Below are 15,265 nucleotides of genomic sequence, written 5' to 3'. Positions count from 1 at the left end.
GATGAGGCACAGAATGCCAAGAGAAATGCCAAGTAAACATTTTGTTTAGAACATATAACAAAACCTAATCTGTATAAAACAGTGCCCCTCCAAGGCCAGTACTGTGCCCCTCAGAGATGTGCACCCTAGATAGCTGCCTAGTTGGCCTAATGATGGCCCTGACCCTTGTGTAATCCTTTGCATGCATCTCTCACTGAATTAAATACAATTTAGCATGGATGATAGCATGTGCACAAAACCTCCTCGGCTGCAAAAGTGACTAGACAGGTCCAACTACTGCATTCTTCTCACACAAGCTCTATTCACTTGAGCAAACTTTATGCTTTATGAATGAGAGGCTGCAACTATTAGACAGCTACACAAATCCCAAGCCCTTCTCCTTCATCTCCATGAACTTTTAAAACGTGGAAGTGCCTGCATCATATGAAATAGGTAATAAGATGTGATACCAAATTGTATCCATACTCACTCAGAATTCCCACTTCATAGAATTTTTGAGCTAGAAGGGACCATGAGGGTCATCTAGTCCAACTCTCTGCAGTGCAGAAATCTTTTTGCCCAACATGGGGCTTAAACCCACAACCCTGTCTCTACGAACTGAGCTATCTCAGTACAGTGGTACCTCGGGATGCGAACGGTATCCGATCCGGAGCCCTGTTCGCATCCTGAACGCAGCGTAAGCCGCAACAGTGTGTCTGCGCGGGTCGTCTTTTGCCACTTCCGCGCATGTGCGTGATGTCATTTTGAGCATCTGAACATGCGCGAGCAGCGAAACCCGGAAGTAACACGCTCCGTTACTTCCGGGTTGCCGCAGAACGCAACTCGAACACACTCAACCCGAAGCACATTCAACCCGAGGTATGACTGTAGTACTTACAACAGAGTCTGGATGGCTTTGCTCAAAAGCTATGTCTTTACCACATGTCCATCCTGACCCTGTGCTTGCTCACTCCGAGGTCCCACTCCTTTCTGTCAAACTTACCCAGGGCATAACCACCACGCAGAGCAAGTATTAAGACTTACAGAGCCTTACATGAATCTTAAACAGCACAGCCATGCAACATAATCCTATGCATGTTTACTTGGATGTAGGTAGCCCTGTATTTAATGGGGTAATACTCTCTGCTAAGTGTGCAAAGGATGCAGCCCAACTCTCCTTACTCTGCATAGCCACCTGAAATAGTATCTACAGACTATTAGGCAAGGCATCCCAGTTTGGGGTTGCTAATTAAATATCATGCATTAAACATGGTTCGCATTGAGTCACACAACTTTCATGTTTCTGAGCTCTACAAATTATCAATTAACCGAGTGGTTTAGTAAAATGCCAAACGTTGCACCAGTGCAGCTGAATTTAGGAAGTGTGTTCTGAGAAGTGATTCCCAGCAGCTAGAGGGGGGGGGAGGAGCAAAGGCCATCAGACAAGCTCTCTGACCCTTGATCAATGCAGCCTCCACTCCTCTTATCACGATCCCCTTATTCGATCCTAGCTGTTCTCCGCACCCAACCTTTTCTAAACTGATAAGCATATATGCTTATTCAAACTTGTTCAGAAAACACACTTTCACAACGCGCAAGACGTCCCCCGCCAGCCCCAGACAAGGACTTGAGTCGTTTACAGATCCCCGCCTTGAACATTAAAAAAAAAAACCAAAATCAACCCACGCAAGGCGACCTTTACCCGAGCGCACCTAAAACCACTTGCCCCAAACCAGGCCACGTGACTCCCCGCCCGCCAGCCGCCTCGCTTTTGCTTTTTTAAGTCTGAGCGGCCTACGGCAATCCAATTGGCCCAAAAACTTCCAGCGCATATGGCAGCGGCTGGGGGTAAGGGAGTGGATGGCGCGCGCTGATTGGAGCGCGCGGCCGGAGCGGAGTTGTAAGGCGAGCGCCGATTGGCGGAGGCGCGGCCGCATGTGTCCGGCTCTCTGTCTTTGTATACAGAGTCGCTCTCGGAGCCCCTTTAACAATGGACGGAGGGAGCCGCTCCGCCGGATGGCGACGGGCGACGAGCGCAGCTCCCGCGGGATGCCGAGCCTGAGGCTGCTGCTGCAGCTGCTGCTGATCGGCGTTCAAGGCGGGGCGATGCCCGGGGAGATCCCCGAGGTGGATCTCTTGCTGGCCCGGGGGCTGTAAAGAGAGAAGTGGAGCTGGGCAAACTCCGGGTAAGTGGAGAGGAGGAGGCGGCGGGGCTGCGCGGAGCTCCGAAGAAGGAGGAGAAGGGGACTCTCCAGAGGCAAGCTCGGGCAGCAGACGGAGGAAGCGTGTCAAGCCCTTTGTTGTAGCTTCATCTGGCGCTGCGCTCTCGCTTTCCACAAGGAGGAGGAAAGTTGGCAGTTGCTGCGGGACGGTCTTGGGCGGGGAGGAGGTGGTCGGCGCTCGCTCTTCCCCGCAGCCCTTGTCAAGAGGCCAAGACGTCCTCCGCCGCCTCCGAAGCTCAGCTGGGCGCCCACCGCGCCGCCGCCCTTTAATGCAACCCCAGGCTCCCCGCTTCCCACCAGGGGGATCCGACGGGCGCGGCACCAAAAACTCCGAGCTCGATCTCTCTTGCTCTCCCGAGGATCCCCTGCGCGCCTCTCTCTCGACGTGCATTGAGTGGGATCAGCTGCGTGGCTTCAAGCGCAGCTTCCTCGGCCGGCCTCCCTCCCTGGAAAGAGGGAGCGGAGGGGATCGCGGAGTTCTCGTAGCTCGGCGGGGAGGGGTGGGGTGGGTTGCCCGGTTGCTTCTAAGTGGGCGCAAGCGGCGGCCCTGGAAAAGGGGGTCTGAGCCCGGGCTGCTTCCGCTCCCTCTCCTGTGCAGGCTTCGGTGCTGCTGCTGCTGCTGCTGCCGCCGCCGCCCGCTGCTGATTCCCGGCCGCCTCACCCTGTCCCATGGAGCTAGAGGGGCAGTGGTGGAAAGGACAGCTCGCTGCCGACATCCACCAAGCGCTTCGCTACAAGGTAACTCGGATCATCAGGGCACCATCGTGTTCTACCACTTTTCCCCACTTTTCTTTTTTTTTAATTGCTCCGGGTGAAGGTAGTTCTCGGGCTGCTCAGTGCTAGAATTAAGTTTGCTTCTTTTGAGTGACAGGGCGAAACAGCTGCCTGCTGCTCTTTCTCTCTGTCCTCCTCCCACCCCACATTGGGCGCATCAAACGGCTTCCTGCGTTCACTCTTTTGTCCCCAGCGTTTACATTTTGCAGGAAGGCCGTGCCTATGGGCCGCCTGTTTACCTCCAGATGGATTTCATAGTCCTGTGTTCGTTCACAGGGCTGTTTCAGGAGCAAAGTTGCTAATATGTTCACGTGCAGGTGGGGAAACTTAACTGCATGCTTGTTGGGAATTAAGAGGGACTTGCTTCTGAGGCCCTTATGCCCTGAAAGTTAGTTGTGCTTTAAATCCATCTTGATAACCGGCCTTGTATTTCTCACTGAATGGGGCTTGCTTCTGAGTAGACACTCATAGGGTTGCACCATAAAGCTTAGGTACATTAAATCCCATTGGCCCCGGTGGCTTTAATTCCTAAGCTGCTTTGTTCTCTCATGGGACAGGGCAACTCTGTCAACTTTCATGTGCACCCAGCACAGTGTACCAGGGCCTCCCAGCCACTAGGAACAGTTTTTGAAGGAGACTGGGTAGGGAGGGGAAAGTTGCCAAAGCAATGTTCTATGTACTGTACAGTGGTACCTCGGGTTAAGTACTTAATTTGTTCTGGAGGTCCGTTCTTAACCTGAAACTGTTCTTAACCTGAAGCACCACTTTAGCTAAAGGGGCCTCCAGCTGCCGCCGCGCCGCCAGAGCACGATTTCTGTTCTCATCCTGAAGCAAAGTTCTTAATCCAAGGTACTATTTCTGGGTTAGTGGAGTCTTTAACCTGAGGCGTATGTAACCCAAGGTACCACTGTATTCTGTTCATGGAAGCAAAGTTAGACTCCAAGCTGGTGTCCTAAAACTGCCTAGGATCAGACTTCACCTTTCTCTGAACTGGGGCCTAAGGTAAACATCCCAGACTGCCCACACAACTTGCTTCAGGCTGCATTATATGTCTGTGACAGAGATGAAACTTAGATCTCACAGATCTGTGCCTGGCTGTCTGTCTTCTGAGTCATGGTGTCTGCCAGATGTATGTATATTTGTGAGCATTTGAAACTGGACCTGTTGCTTTTGCAAAGGAGTCTGAAATGTTCCTTCTGAGAATCAAGAAGGGTGGCTGAGTCAAAGGTTTCATGCAAAGTGCTTTCCAGCACCTATAGAAACAAAGGGTAATATACTTTGCATTGTCTTCAAAGAGTTCATTGAAACTTTTCTTTTGCTTGATCAGCTTTACTTTCTTAATTGAACAGCATGTGGAGATGAAACTCCTATTCAGATAGTAACTTCATTGAGGGACCTGTTTATTTTCTCTCTACTCATTCAGGAATTGTGAGAACCTGTTTAGTCTTGGCTTTTCCCAAAGTGACTCATCCCTGATCATAAAAGGCTTTATTCTACCTCCTATACAAAAGGGTTTTACTTTTTTTGAAATAAATCATCATCAAGACAACTTCAGATGCCTTGTCCCAAAGCCCGTTGTGCTGTATGGAAGTTCAAGGCTGCTTAACTGGGCTATTGAGCCAGAGTTTCATGGGAACTACCTAAAGAATGAATAAAATGTGATAGTGGGTTGCTGGGCGGCAGGAACAACTGTGGGAGAGGCTGGGTCATAGTCGTTAAAGGGACATTAGACAGCTGGCTAGTGCTATAGATCCTAGTCGGAAATTGCCAGCCTATGAGCTCTATTTGTCTCTTTCCCCTAGACTAGAGGCAGACTGCAATAAAAATGCAGCGGTCTTCCTCAAAGGACCAGTGTGAGAACATTTCTTACTTACAAATCTTTTAGGCTGCCCAACTTAAAATGTTGGGTTTCCATCTGGAATGTCTGCTTGATTTTAGCTTTTTAATAATAAACAAATGCACGTTATCTGCTCTGGAGTTGTGTTGCCACCTGTTTCTGGCAGGACTCCTGTGGTTTTAAACAGGGTAGAAATTCAACAGGTGCAGTGGTTGAATTTCTGCGTTTTGTGCTACTGTTAAAGGCACATAACCCCTGCTGGAATAATGATGGCAACTCTTCTGGAATTACCAGTTAATATTCTGTACTGTTTCACTTATGTTAATTTCATAAATAGTTGCCACCTATTTCTGAACCCTTTGGTGTGTTTGTGTGTGTGTGTGTAGTTGCCTCTGGTTGTACAAATGCACTCTCAGCAGTTACCACTGCTATAAATGTCAGCTGATGATGTTTAATTATAGCAGCATTCTGCAAGAGTAAAGGTCTGGATGTGGATGACACTTTGGGTCAATTCTCTCTTGAGGAAGGGGAGCATGCATCTTATTCTAAGCATATTTACTCAGATGTAAATACAACTGAAAGCACCAGAACTTACATATTTGTAAGTATGCTTAGGACTGCAGCCTTTTAAGCATTAATCTGTCTGAACAGCACCTTAGGCATACTCACATATAGGTCACAAACAGGAGCAGGGCTGCACCATTCTGTTCTACTGACAACTGAAGCATCAACCTCTCTTTGAAACTAAACCAGTGTACTTGCCCTGGCAGCTGTTTTGAAGCATGAGTGGTTTGTGTGACTATCATCCCATTTTTCTGCTCTCTCGCCAGCTTCTTAAAGCCTTTGTTGATCCCAGTGTAAGCTAAGAAAGATAGCTGAAGTCAGATGTGCCTTCAAAAAAAAAGATCCTGAAATTCTGGATTTATTCCGCAGTAAATCATTCTTTGCTGCAAACTGAATCCAAACTATTATTTGGGGATATTCCTTCTTGATTACTTTAATTATAGACTTGTCTTGTCTTCAGTGGAAGTGATTCTCTGTTGTATGTTTATTTTTAAAGCATTGGGCTGTGATGTCTCACCTTGCTGACTGCTCTGAGTCAGGTAACTAAAGCAGTGACTCTTGCAGTTAACCCTTGACTACAAAGGATAATCGCTATCTAAGGCAGCTGAGCTGTAAAGTAAATTCAGGCCTTTGTGTGTCAAAGCATTTTATCTGTGGTTTTCCCTGTGAAAACCAAGAACACTTCGAATCATAGAATTGTAGAGTTGGAAGGGACCAACAAGGCTCATCTACTCCAACCCCCTGCAATGCAGGAATCTTTTTCCCAACATGAGGCTTGAACCTGCAACCCTAAGATTAAGAGTCTCATGCTCTACAGACTGAGCCCAAATTTTCTGAGCCCTTGGATATAGTGCTGGATAAAGTTTCCCTGTTCTAGCAACACCCAATGCTCATTGTAATGATCTTTCATAACTTCCTAGACTACAGACTTGCTGGCATTTTGTATTCTTAGCTCCAGTGAATTCTTGGATACTTACATGCGAATAGATGGATCATAGCATCTGTTTTGTGCAAACAAGTCTGGAGAGGTGATAAGTGCTGGCATGCCCGCTAGTCAGATGTGCTAATTGGCTGCCTCCCCTTGGTCCAGCTGTGAGCTGGAGATCAGTAACCCTTTCCACCACAGAGGTGTTGTGAAATTGGGCTCAGTCTGTAGAGCATGAGACTCTTAATCTTAGGGTTGTAGGTTTCAAGTCCCATGTTGGGCAAAAGATTACAGGCAGATCTTGCTAATGTAATAGAAGCCCATGTAGTGGACTGTCCAGCTGCTCATATGCATAGGGGTGTCTACTCTTCTAGATTAGCTGAAGAAGCCTTTTGCCTTGTCTGTTACTTGAGCACTGTGACAAGTAATAGGATTGAAGGCTAAAGTAGTTTGGGTGGTGGTGGTAGGGATGGAAAGGCCTATGAACAACCCTTACATATATGGTGAGTACCGGAGAGAACAGGCAACAAAATAAGGCTTTTGTGCAAAAACTGCCTCTTTTTATAATGTACTGCAGTAATAAGGTGCAGGACAACGTAAACCCATTTGTGTTACTTGGAACCTTGTGGTATTTTGTTGCTATGTTTAATTTTGGTATGGAAATTTGTTCCCATATGTTTGATTCTAGATATATCTCTACTTCTATTTGACACCTGCTGTTATACTCCGTTACGTTATAAATAAATAAAAATACCAAAAAAAGGCCCACTCCTGGGCACTTATGGAATCCAGTGGATTCCTGAATGGTCAGTGGAATTTTCTTGCATATGGAGCTAGTGATTCTGTCAAGGCCTTAGTCTCTAGGGAGATGTGGCAGGCCGTCAACACTATTGTTCCTGAGTGTCCTTTCTAGTGCTGTGGAGTCAGTGCTGTTCCCTGGTACTCGAAAGAGCTGCAGCTGATGAAACGGGCTGGATGATAAGTGCATTTTGAACCCACCACTCATTGTAGCTAATTTGGATGCGTGCAGGCTGTTGTGTATGTGTGGCTATGTGAGATGGCGGTGCACCCAGAGCTATTTGATGACTTCCACCTGGCTTTCCCTTTGGAGGGAAGGTAGGTACCCGAGAGGGTTGTGGCGGCCCAGCTTCTTGCACTCTTGGAAGAAACTGATTACCTGGACCCTGTTCTTCTTCCTTGATTTCTCAGTGACTTTTGATACCATTGACCATGGTATCCTGCTAGACTTGTGAGTAGGGACTGGGAGGCATTATGTAAAAGTGCTTCTGCTCCTACTTACAGGACACATTTCAGAGACTGGCATTGGGTGGCTATATACAGACCTTGGCAACTATCTTCTAGGGTGCTGCAGGAATGTGGTTGTGTTTTAAAGGGTTGTTTTTGATCCATTGATAATTTTAATCCCTGCTTTATTTGTAATTGAGTTTTAAGACAGTAGTTAGCTGCTCTGGCAGGAGGTGAGGAGTGATATAAGAACAACAAATACAGTTGTACCTTGGAAGTCAAATGGAATCCGTTCCGGAAGTCCGTTCAACTTCCAAAATGTTCGAAAACCAAATCACGGCTTCTGATTGGCTGCAGGAAGCTCCTGCAGCCAATCAGAAGCCCTGTTGGATGTTCGGATTCCAAAAGATCGTTCGCAAACTGCAAGAATCACTTCTGGGTTTGCGGCATTCGGGAGCCAAAACGTCTGAATTCTAGGGCATTTGGGATCCAAGGTGTGACTGTAAATGTAACATCCGAGTGGAGTCATCAAAAGATCTGGAGTGTGGTGTTATCAGTAGGAAAAAATAAAAGAAACTGCAAACCCTAGGTTCCTAAACCTTAAAAATGACTTCAGTTTCTTTAATTTTGGTTAGTTTCAATGTCTGTGTAGTGGTGGCTGTCTTTTTTTAAAGTACCTGTTATTCTCCACTTAGGAGCTGAAGCTTCCATCCTATAAAGGCCAGTCTCCCCAGTTAAATCTGAGAAGATACTTTGCAGACTTGATTGCCATTGTGAGCAATCGCTTCAGGCTCTGCCCTGCTGCCCGCCATCTTGCTGTTTATCTCCTGGACCTCTTTATGGACCGTTACGACATATCCATTCAGCAGCTGCATGTGGTGGCTCTTTCCTGTTTGCTTTTAGCGAGTAAGTATGAAGCAACAGGATTAACAGATTTGAAAATCATATTTCCCATTGTTTGGTTAAAAGCTCCTCAGTTTTCCAGTCTGTTACATGTCCTACAACTATGCAAAAAGAAAAAAGAAAAACACCACCCTGCATGATATCGAAGGATTGTGAGGGAGACACAGGGCCTTGGCAGCTTCTCAACAAGCACTGTTCTATGTAGATTCAATCTCATTCTTATATCCACATCCTGTGTTAATATCACATTACTCTCTGGCCTGCCTCAGGTACAGTCGTATTGTGGTTTTTGAATTTAATCCATTCCGGGACTCTGTGAAGAGGGCTTTGGTGAGCAGCAGAATTCCTGCTAGAAGTTGTGTCTGCCTCAGAAGCTTTTGGACAATTGATTTCACAATTTAACAAAGGATGAAATACCTCAGAATTTCAAATATTGTGATACTATACCTAGTTGTCCACATCAGAATCCTCTATCACATTTGCAAAAATACGGAAACCAAAACTGGTTATTTCAGATACCGCGGCACTGAGTATGGCATACATCCCAAATAAAAAGCAATCGCTTTCTACTCAGTGAATATATCTGAAGTGACAAACCAAATCTGCCATGAATCTACTCAAAACGCTTTTGTCAAAGCCTTAAAAAAATACACATATAAATAAATCCATTTATATTGTCAACCTAAATGAGCAACCTATATTTAATTTTAAAACTGAGGACCAGATCTACCATAGATTTTGTAAATGTATATCCTTTATGTTTAATAGAAAGTGTATATATGTTCTGGTTAGGCCGTTATCTACCTCTGCAGCTTTTCGCTATGAGGTGATATAAGGTACTACAAGTGCAACAGAATCCCCATTGTAACTTTTTGCAGGATGTGGTGGCAATTGGCTAATCCTCTGTAGCAGGACTGACCAACATGCTGTTCTCCAGACGTTGTTCAACTCCCATCAGCCCCAGCCAGCCTGGTCAATGGTTGAGGATGATGACATTTATGCTTTAACTCCTGGAAGGCACCCCGATGGCTAACCCTGCTGTATAGCAGCTGCTATTATTTTTATTTTGTTTTATTTTGCAACGTTGATCCGTTTCTTTTTTAGGCATTGCCGTTCCTCCATGAGGAGCTAAAACATAAATACATTTGTTTTCATTGTGTACCTAAGCTGTAATGGAATTTTACCTTCTCATTTCCCTCAAGGTAAATTTGAAGAGAAGGAAGACAGTGTGCCTAAACTTGAACAGCTAAACAGCTTGGGTTGCATGACTAACATGAACCTGGTAGTAACCAAACAGAACTTGCTGCACATGGAGCTGCTGTTACTGGAAACCTTTCAGTGGAACCTCTGCCTCCCGACAGCTGCTCACTTCATTGATTATTACCTCTCCATTGCCGTTCACGAGTCCGATCTTCATGATGGATGGCCAATGGTTTGCTTGGACAAGACAAAGTTGTACATGGCAAAATATGCTGACTACTTTTTGGAAGTATCCCTGCAAGGTGCGTTTTCATGGCTTTGTTCTAAAGACCCCCCATAGTTACTTAGGTTACACAGCTAATACTGTGCTTGACTAAACCGTGATCCTCCGATGTCTCTCCAGATCATGCATTTTTAAATTATGCCCCTTCGTTAGTGGCTGCTGCATGTGTGGCTTCTTCAAGGATTATCTTGCGTCTTTCTCCAACGTGGCCAGCAAGACTCCATCGCCTTACTGCCTACTCCTGGGACTTCCTGGTGCCATGCATTGAACGATTGTTGGTGTAAGTTTTTCAAGCAGTCTCTAACGTGATTGTGTGGGTTTAAATCGCCCAAGTGGTGGAATGCAGTGGGGTGTATGTGTTTTGTTTTGTCTTGTGATCACTTTGAAGAAACTGGTAGTCATGCTGGTGTCATTCTTGATTCTGGCAACTGGTTCGTTTTTAGCTTGAATGCTTTCACAATAATTGCCACATTTTATTATTTCCCCCCAATGACTTCCCCCTTTTCTGCCTGAAATTCATCCTAGTTATCACAGACTTCAACCTTGTGTGTTTTGGCTAAGGTACAAAGTGCCTTTATTAAGGGGACTTTCTAATCTTGCCTTCCTTGGGACCCACTTGACAAAATCGGCTTTTGACTTGAATGTGGTTTCCCCCTCCTTGTGCTGCCTTGCTCTGCATCCATTGTCTTCAGCCTGCAATCCACCACTTTAGAAGGTCTGAAATTGTATGATGGCTTTATTCATACAACTATTTTTATGTAGGCTTTTTATTGTGGAGTTTTGATTTGCATTACTACTGCAAGTAAAATCTGGCCCGTGGTGGCTTTGGTGCCTTAGAAATAGTTGCATAAACAGTACCTTGTCTGACTTCTATCAGTGCACTTATTGGTTATCTTTCTACTGAAGTACCCAGGGTGATGTACCTACAATAAAATGAAAGAGCAGAAGCACACACGTTTAACAGCATAAAAACTAATCTAACAATATCCATAAGATAGCCAGAATAAGTCAAATACAGGAAGTTGTAAAGATGACAGGAGTTCTGTGTTTCATTCATACCCACCAGATGGTGATAAACATTAAACTTCTTATTTTTGATTAAACGGTCACCGGTTTCAAACATTCATGAATTCATTTGCTTCAAGTATACCCTTTTAACGCCCTGCTGCTAAACTCATGGTCTTGCATGCTTGCCCTATCGATTTCAACAAGCTATGTTCAGAAATGACAGTGTTTTGGATTGCAGCTTTAAGGTGCCAGAATGCAGTATGCTTATTAAGCATACTGAAACTATTAAAAAATTAATAGCCATTCAGAGTATAACCTTCTGAGGCGTATTTTATTGTAAGGATAGGAAACCTGTGGCCTTTTAGATGTGGTTGGAGTGAAACTACTGCCCATTGGTGATATTGACTGGGGCTGATGTAAACTGGAGCCCAACAACTGAAGAGCCACAGATTCCCCTTCTCTGGTTTACTTTACTGTTTTTTCAAAAATACCAAATACTGCATATGTTAAAAAGAAACACCATGTTTTAAAATCAACCTTAGATGCTGTTTTTAAAATGCATCTGCAATGTAAATTCAGATCTGCATTTGTTTTGGAAGGCTGCTTATTTTCTGACAAGTCTCTTACCACCCCCCCAGTCCAATTGTTTTACGAGGATGTAAAGTGCTTGTTACATTTGTTTTACATGAGGTAATGTCAGTGAAACAGAATACTGAGATTATTATTGTGTTCTATTGTTGAAGAAACAGGGGCCAGGATCTAAAGCATTGTAAATAATGTTCACACCTGCATATGTGTGTTCCTCTCCCCACACAGACATCCTCAGTTTCTTCCCACAGAAATTTCCATGCATATCAAGTAGGCTTTGATATATGAAGAAATACTCTCCCCCCAATATGCCTGCATACATACATACATACATACATACATACATACATGGGATGGGTGGGTTCTGGTTTCCAGCCTCTCTAAAATGGATAGTAAAACAAGGTTTTAATATTACATTCTAGAGCCCATGATAATGATGTAAAAGAAGCCAACAAGCAAAAAGGACAGCACGGTTCTCAAGCAGCCCAGCACAGTTTGTTTCAAACAACCACACAGCCTCCACAGCAGCACATACCCCAGTATGTTCAAGCACATCAGACTCCTCAGCAGTTTCATCCGACAGCGCAGCAGCAAAACTGCCAGCAGATTCTGCCATCTGGCCACACGTCGTCTTATCCACTGCAGACTTGCCCAGCTGGTTTACAAGGTGGTGTCCAGGCTAGAGGTCATATACAGACGGCTGCTGGAATGTCACTAACTGTCCCCATAGAAGTGAAGCCATGTATAAGTGTTTCTTACAACCGAAGCTATCAGATCGCTGGACGTTATCCTTGCATTACTCCCTGCTTTGAGAGGTGATAACTACAGCAAAACACTGCAAGGAGGACAGTCCTCTATTTTTCCTCTTAACAGCAGAGAAGTAGTTGAATACTTTTTTTTAAAGGTAACTCAATTGCAGGAACTGCTAATATGAGATTATACCTACTGATAAGGTGTTAATAACCTGAGAAGGATGGACTACTCCCCGTTCACAGTTGTTGTATTTGTTCAGTTGAAGCCTGCGCTTAAAACTGATGCTGAGAAACTGCTGCACCGGCTTAGTTTGTCTTCCCCTGAAGAGGAATGATCCTGTGTGGTTCTAAAGGGACCACTGCGTCTACCCTTCGCTATACAGTATTGAATAAGACTTTAAACTCCACCAAGTGCCATGCTTTCCTTCAAGATAGAGAGCCACATGGGAGAGAGGAGAGAACCTCTTGACTGAAATTGGCAGTTCTGCTCTCGTTCAAGATCTTTGGATGAGATTTTGTGTTAGAATGCCCTTTGGGTTAACTTTTTTGTATATCTCATACTTCAGAGTACTTTAGTGTTTGCTGAAACCATTTTAGAGCTAAACTGTCATACTAACTCAGGGAATAATCAAACTACTTTGATACTGGTGTATATCATTTAAGTAGTGTTCTTGGGTTTCCTCACTCAGGGTAATGGCCATAGCAAATACCAAAGGGAGTTCAGATGCTCATCCAGACTACTCCCTTAATCCAAAATTGTGCTTTCTATTGGGAAGAATGGTGTGCTATCTTCAAACAAAACCCAAGGGTGTACCATAGCCAACTGAATATTGTTTGTGGTTTCCCCTAGATTATGTAACCAACTATTTATGACCCAAATCCTTTTTTTTTCTTCTCCATTGTATTGAATTCCTACTTAAATAGGGAGAAAGTACAATTTAAATCTTTTCAAGAAGCATAGCATTGTACATGATAGTTGCAGAGCAAATACGGGATTGAAGTTCTCAGGCTCTACCAGAACAGCTACAACTTCTTGTTTCTACAATCATATTAATAGTGATTCAGATATTTTTCTGATGTGAACTAGATAGTTCTACAAAAACTGTTAAGTGCATAACTATCAGAAAGGTGATAGTTTTTAGCTATTTAATTTCCTATACTTGGGTTCATACCAGAAACAGAGTGGCAAATAGGTGAACACCTTACATCTTCTCTAGCTTCCTATCTGATGTAGATGTGAGAAGGAATCCATGATGGTTGAAGGCAGAGGGTAGCACTTGCTTCCTGATGTCTAGGGATGGATTAAGTTTTTCAAAAGAATAGTATGATTTGATAGGGGAAAGTATATATAAAAATTGTCAACAGATTTTCCTCACAAAAGGGACCATCCCCAAACACTTGGTGCTCTGAGGGAAATGGCACTGCTTGATTGAAAAGGCTCTCCTAGAGCTGAATATGCTGCAAGAAAATTTTTCTTTAATTTAGAGGAGAAACAATCCTCTGAGGCAATTATTTTATACCATAATATATTTTCAGGGTGTCTTTGACAAATGTGAGGAGTTTTTGAGAGAAGGGAACATTCTGAGACCACCACCAATTTGATAAAGTGTCCTTGCTACTTCTTTCCTAAGGTCTTTAAGTATTGTCTTGTTTTCCTCTCACATGCTGTCCTTTAAAGGGGCAGAGAGAAGGTTACAAATAGAAGAGGTGGAGGTCTGATGGTATCACTTGTGGTGGTTTCACTTTAATATGTGAGGATGAAGGACTACAGAATGCATCTGAAAAGGAAAGATACTCAACTTAGTTTGTAATACTATATGTAAGACTCTTCATTGTTTGACTACCTCAATAATACGTTGAATGTACAGTCTTGTGGTATTCCATGACTTGAAATAACAGCAGGTTACTTGTTTTGTGTGTTTTTTACATTGGGTTCATTTTCATCCTCCATGTGTGTGACAGCAAACGAGTTACTAATACAAAAGAAGTCTATTTTGTAGGCCTGTACACTCAAACATTAGCTGATAATTAACACTGGAATACTGGGGGAGGGTAATTAGTTAACAGCAAAGCCTATGTGTAATAGGGTATTGTTTGTATTTAAGTCATTAGACTTCAAAGGATCCACTATGTGCTATTGGGTTTGTGGTTTTCTGCTCTGAATTTTTTATTTATTTATTATTTACCGTAGCCTTTTGAGTTTTGACATACTAGCAGGATATTGACAATAGAATATGCACTGTGAACCATTTCCAGGTCTTGCTTTTTTATATAAAAAAAATGGGTTTGGTCAATCTTCACTGAATCCACACACTACTTGAAATTCCAACTGAAGGAATTGTGTGTCGTGGTCATGCAAGAGAAATGTCTACAATAAAAAAATTCCAGCTGAGTGCCATGCACTCATTTTAAAAATAAAACTAGTTTTGAGCAATCATCTCTCTAGTGGTGTGTATATTTGTCTGCAGCAATTGAATGGAGCTCATTCCATACCATATGTCCCAGCATGTGTGTGTTTTTTAAATATGCTAACTCTATAAACAAAATAGGCAGGAAATACTTTTTAAAAAATCTATAGCAAAAAAAGGTCTACTTTATACTCCACCACTGACACATCCTCCTCTTCTAAGAAGGAGAGGAAGCAAGACAGGAAATGTTTCTGTATTAGGTTATAAACAACTAGCAGTGGAACTATAGGCTATTTATGCTGAAATCACATTGAAATCAGCATGGTTATAGGGCAATTGCTAACAGGATGACATAGAATTCTACAGCTAGCTATTCAACAATGTATTTCTACTCTTGTACTAAAGGAAATACAAAGCATACATAACTGCAAACTTGGAAGACACTGACTATTGAGCATAGGATGGTATGCAGGAGTGTCTACAGAATGAACCAAATCGCTGGCTAATATGCCATTTCAGACATTATCCAAAGGTAAAGGAGGTTTGGTCCCTTGCCTTTATGGTGAATATTGATTCA

At 43.6% G+C, this 15,265-nt stretch overlaps 1 protein-coding gene across 1 annotated transcript; it reads left to right on the top strand.

The window, feature by feature from the left end:
- Positions 1-2,075: 2,075 nt before the first annotated feature.
- Positions 2,076-14,717, top strand: CCNJ (cyclin J). The gene is made up of 6 exons (XM_053388785.1): positions 2,076-2,165; positions 2,800-2,939; positions 8,242-8,452; positions 9,652-9,951; positions 10,053-10,212; positions 11,951-14,717. Exons 2-6 carry the CDS (start codon positions 2,871-2,873, stop codon positions 12,345-12,347), a joined length of 1,137 nt encoding a protein of 378 aa, XP_053244760.1. The 5' UTR covers positions 2,076-2,165; positions 2,800-2,870; the 3' UTR covers positions 12,348-14,717.
- The last annotated feature ends 548 nt before the right edge of the window (positions 14,718-15,265 follow it).

Source organism: Podarcis raffonei, chromosome 5 (assembly GCF_027172205.1).
Source record: "Podarcis raffonei isolate rPodRaf1 chromosome 5, rPodRaf1.pri, whole genome shotgun sequence".
Taxonomy (NCBI): domain Eukaryota; kingdom Metazoa; phylum Chordata; class Lepidosauria; order Squamata; family Lacertidae; genus Podarcis; species Podarcis raffonei.
Note: the sequence above shows the minus strand (reverse complement) of the source record. Positions and strands in the feature narration are given on the sequence as shown.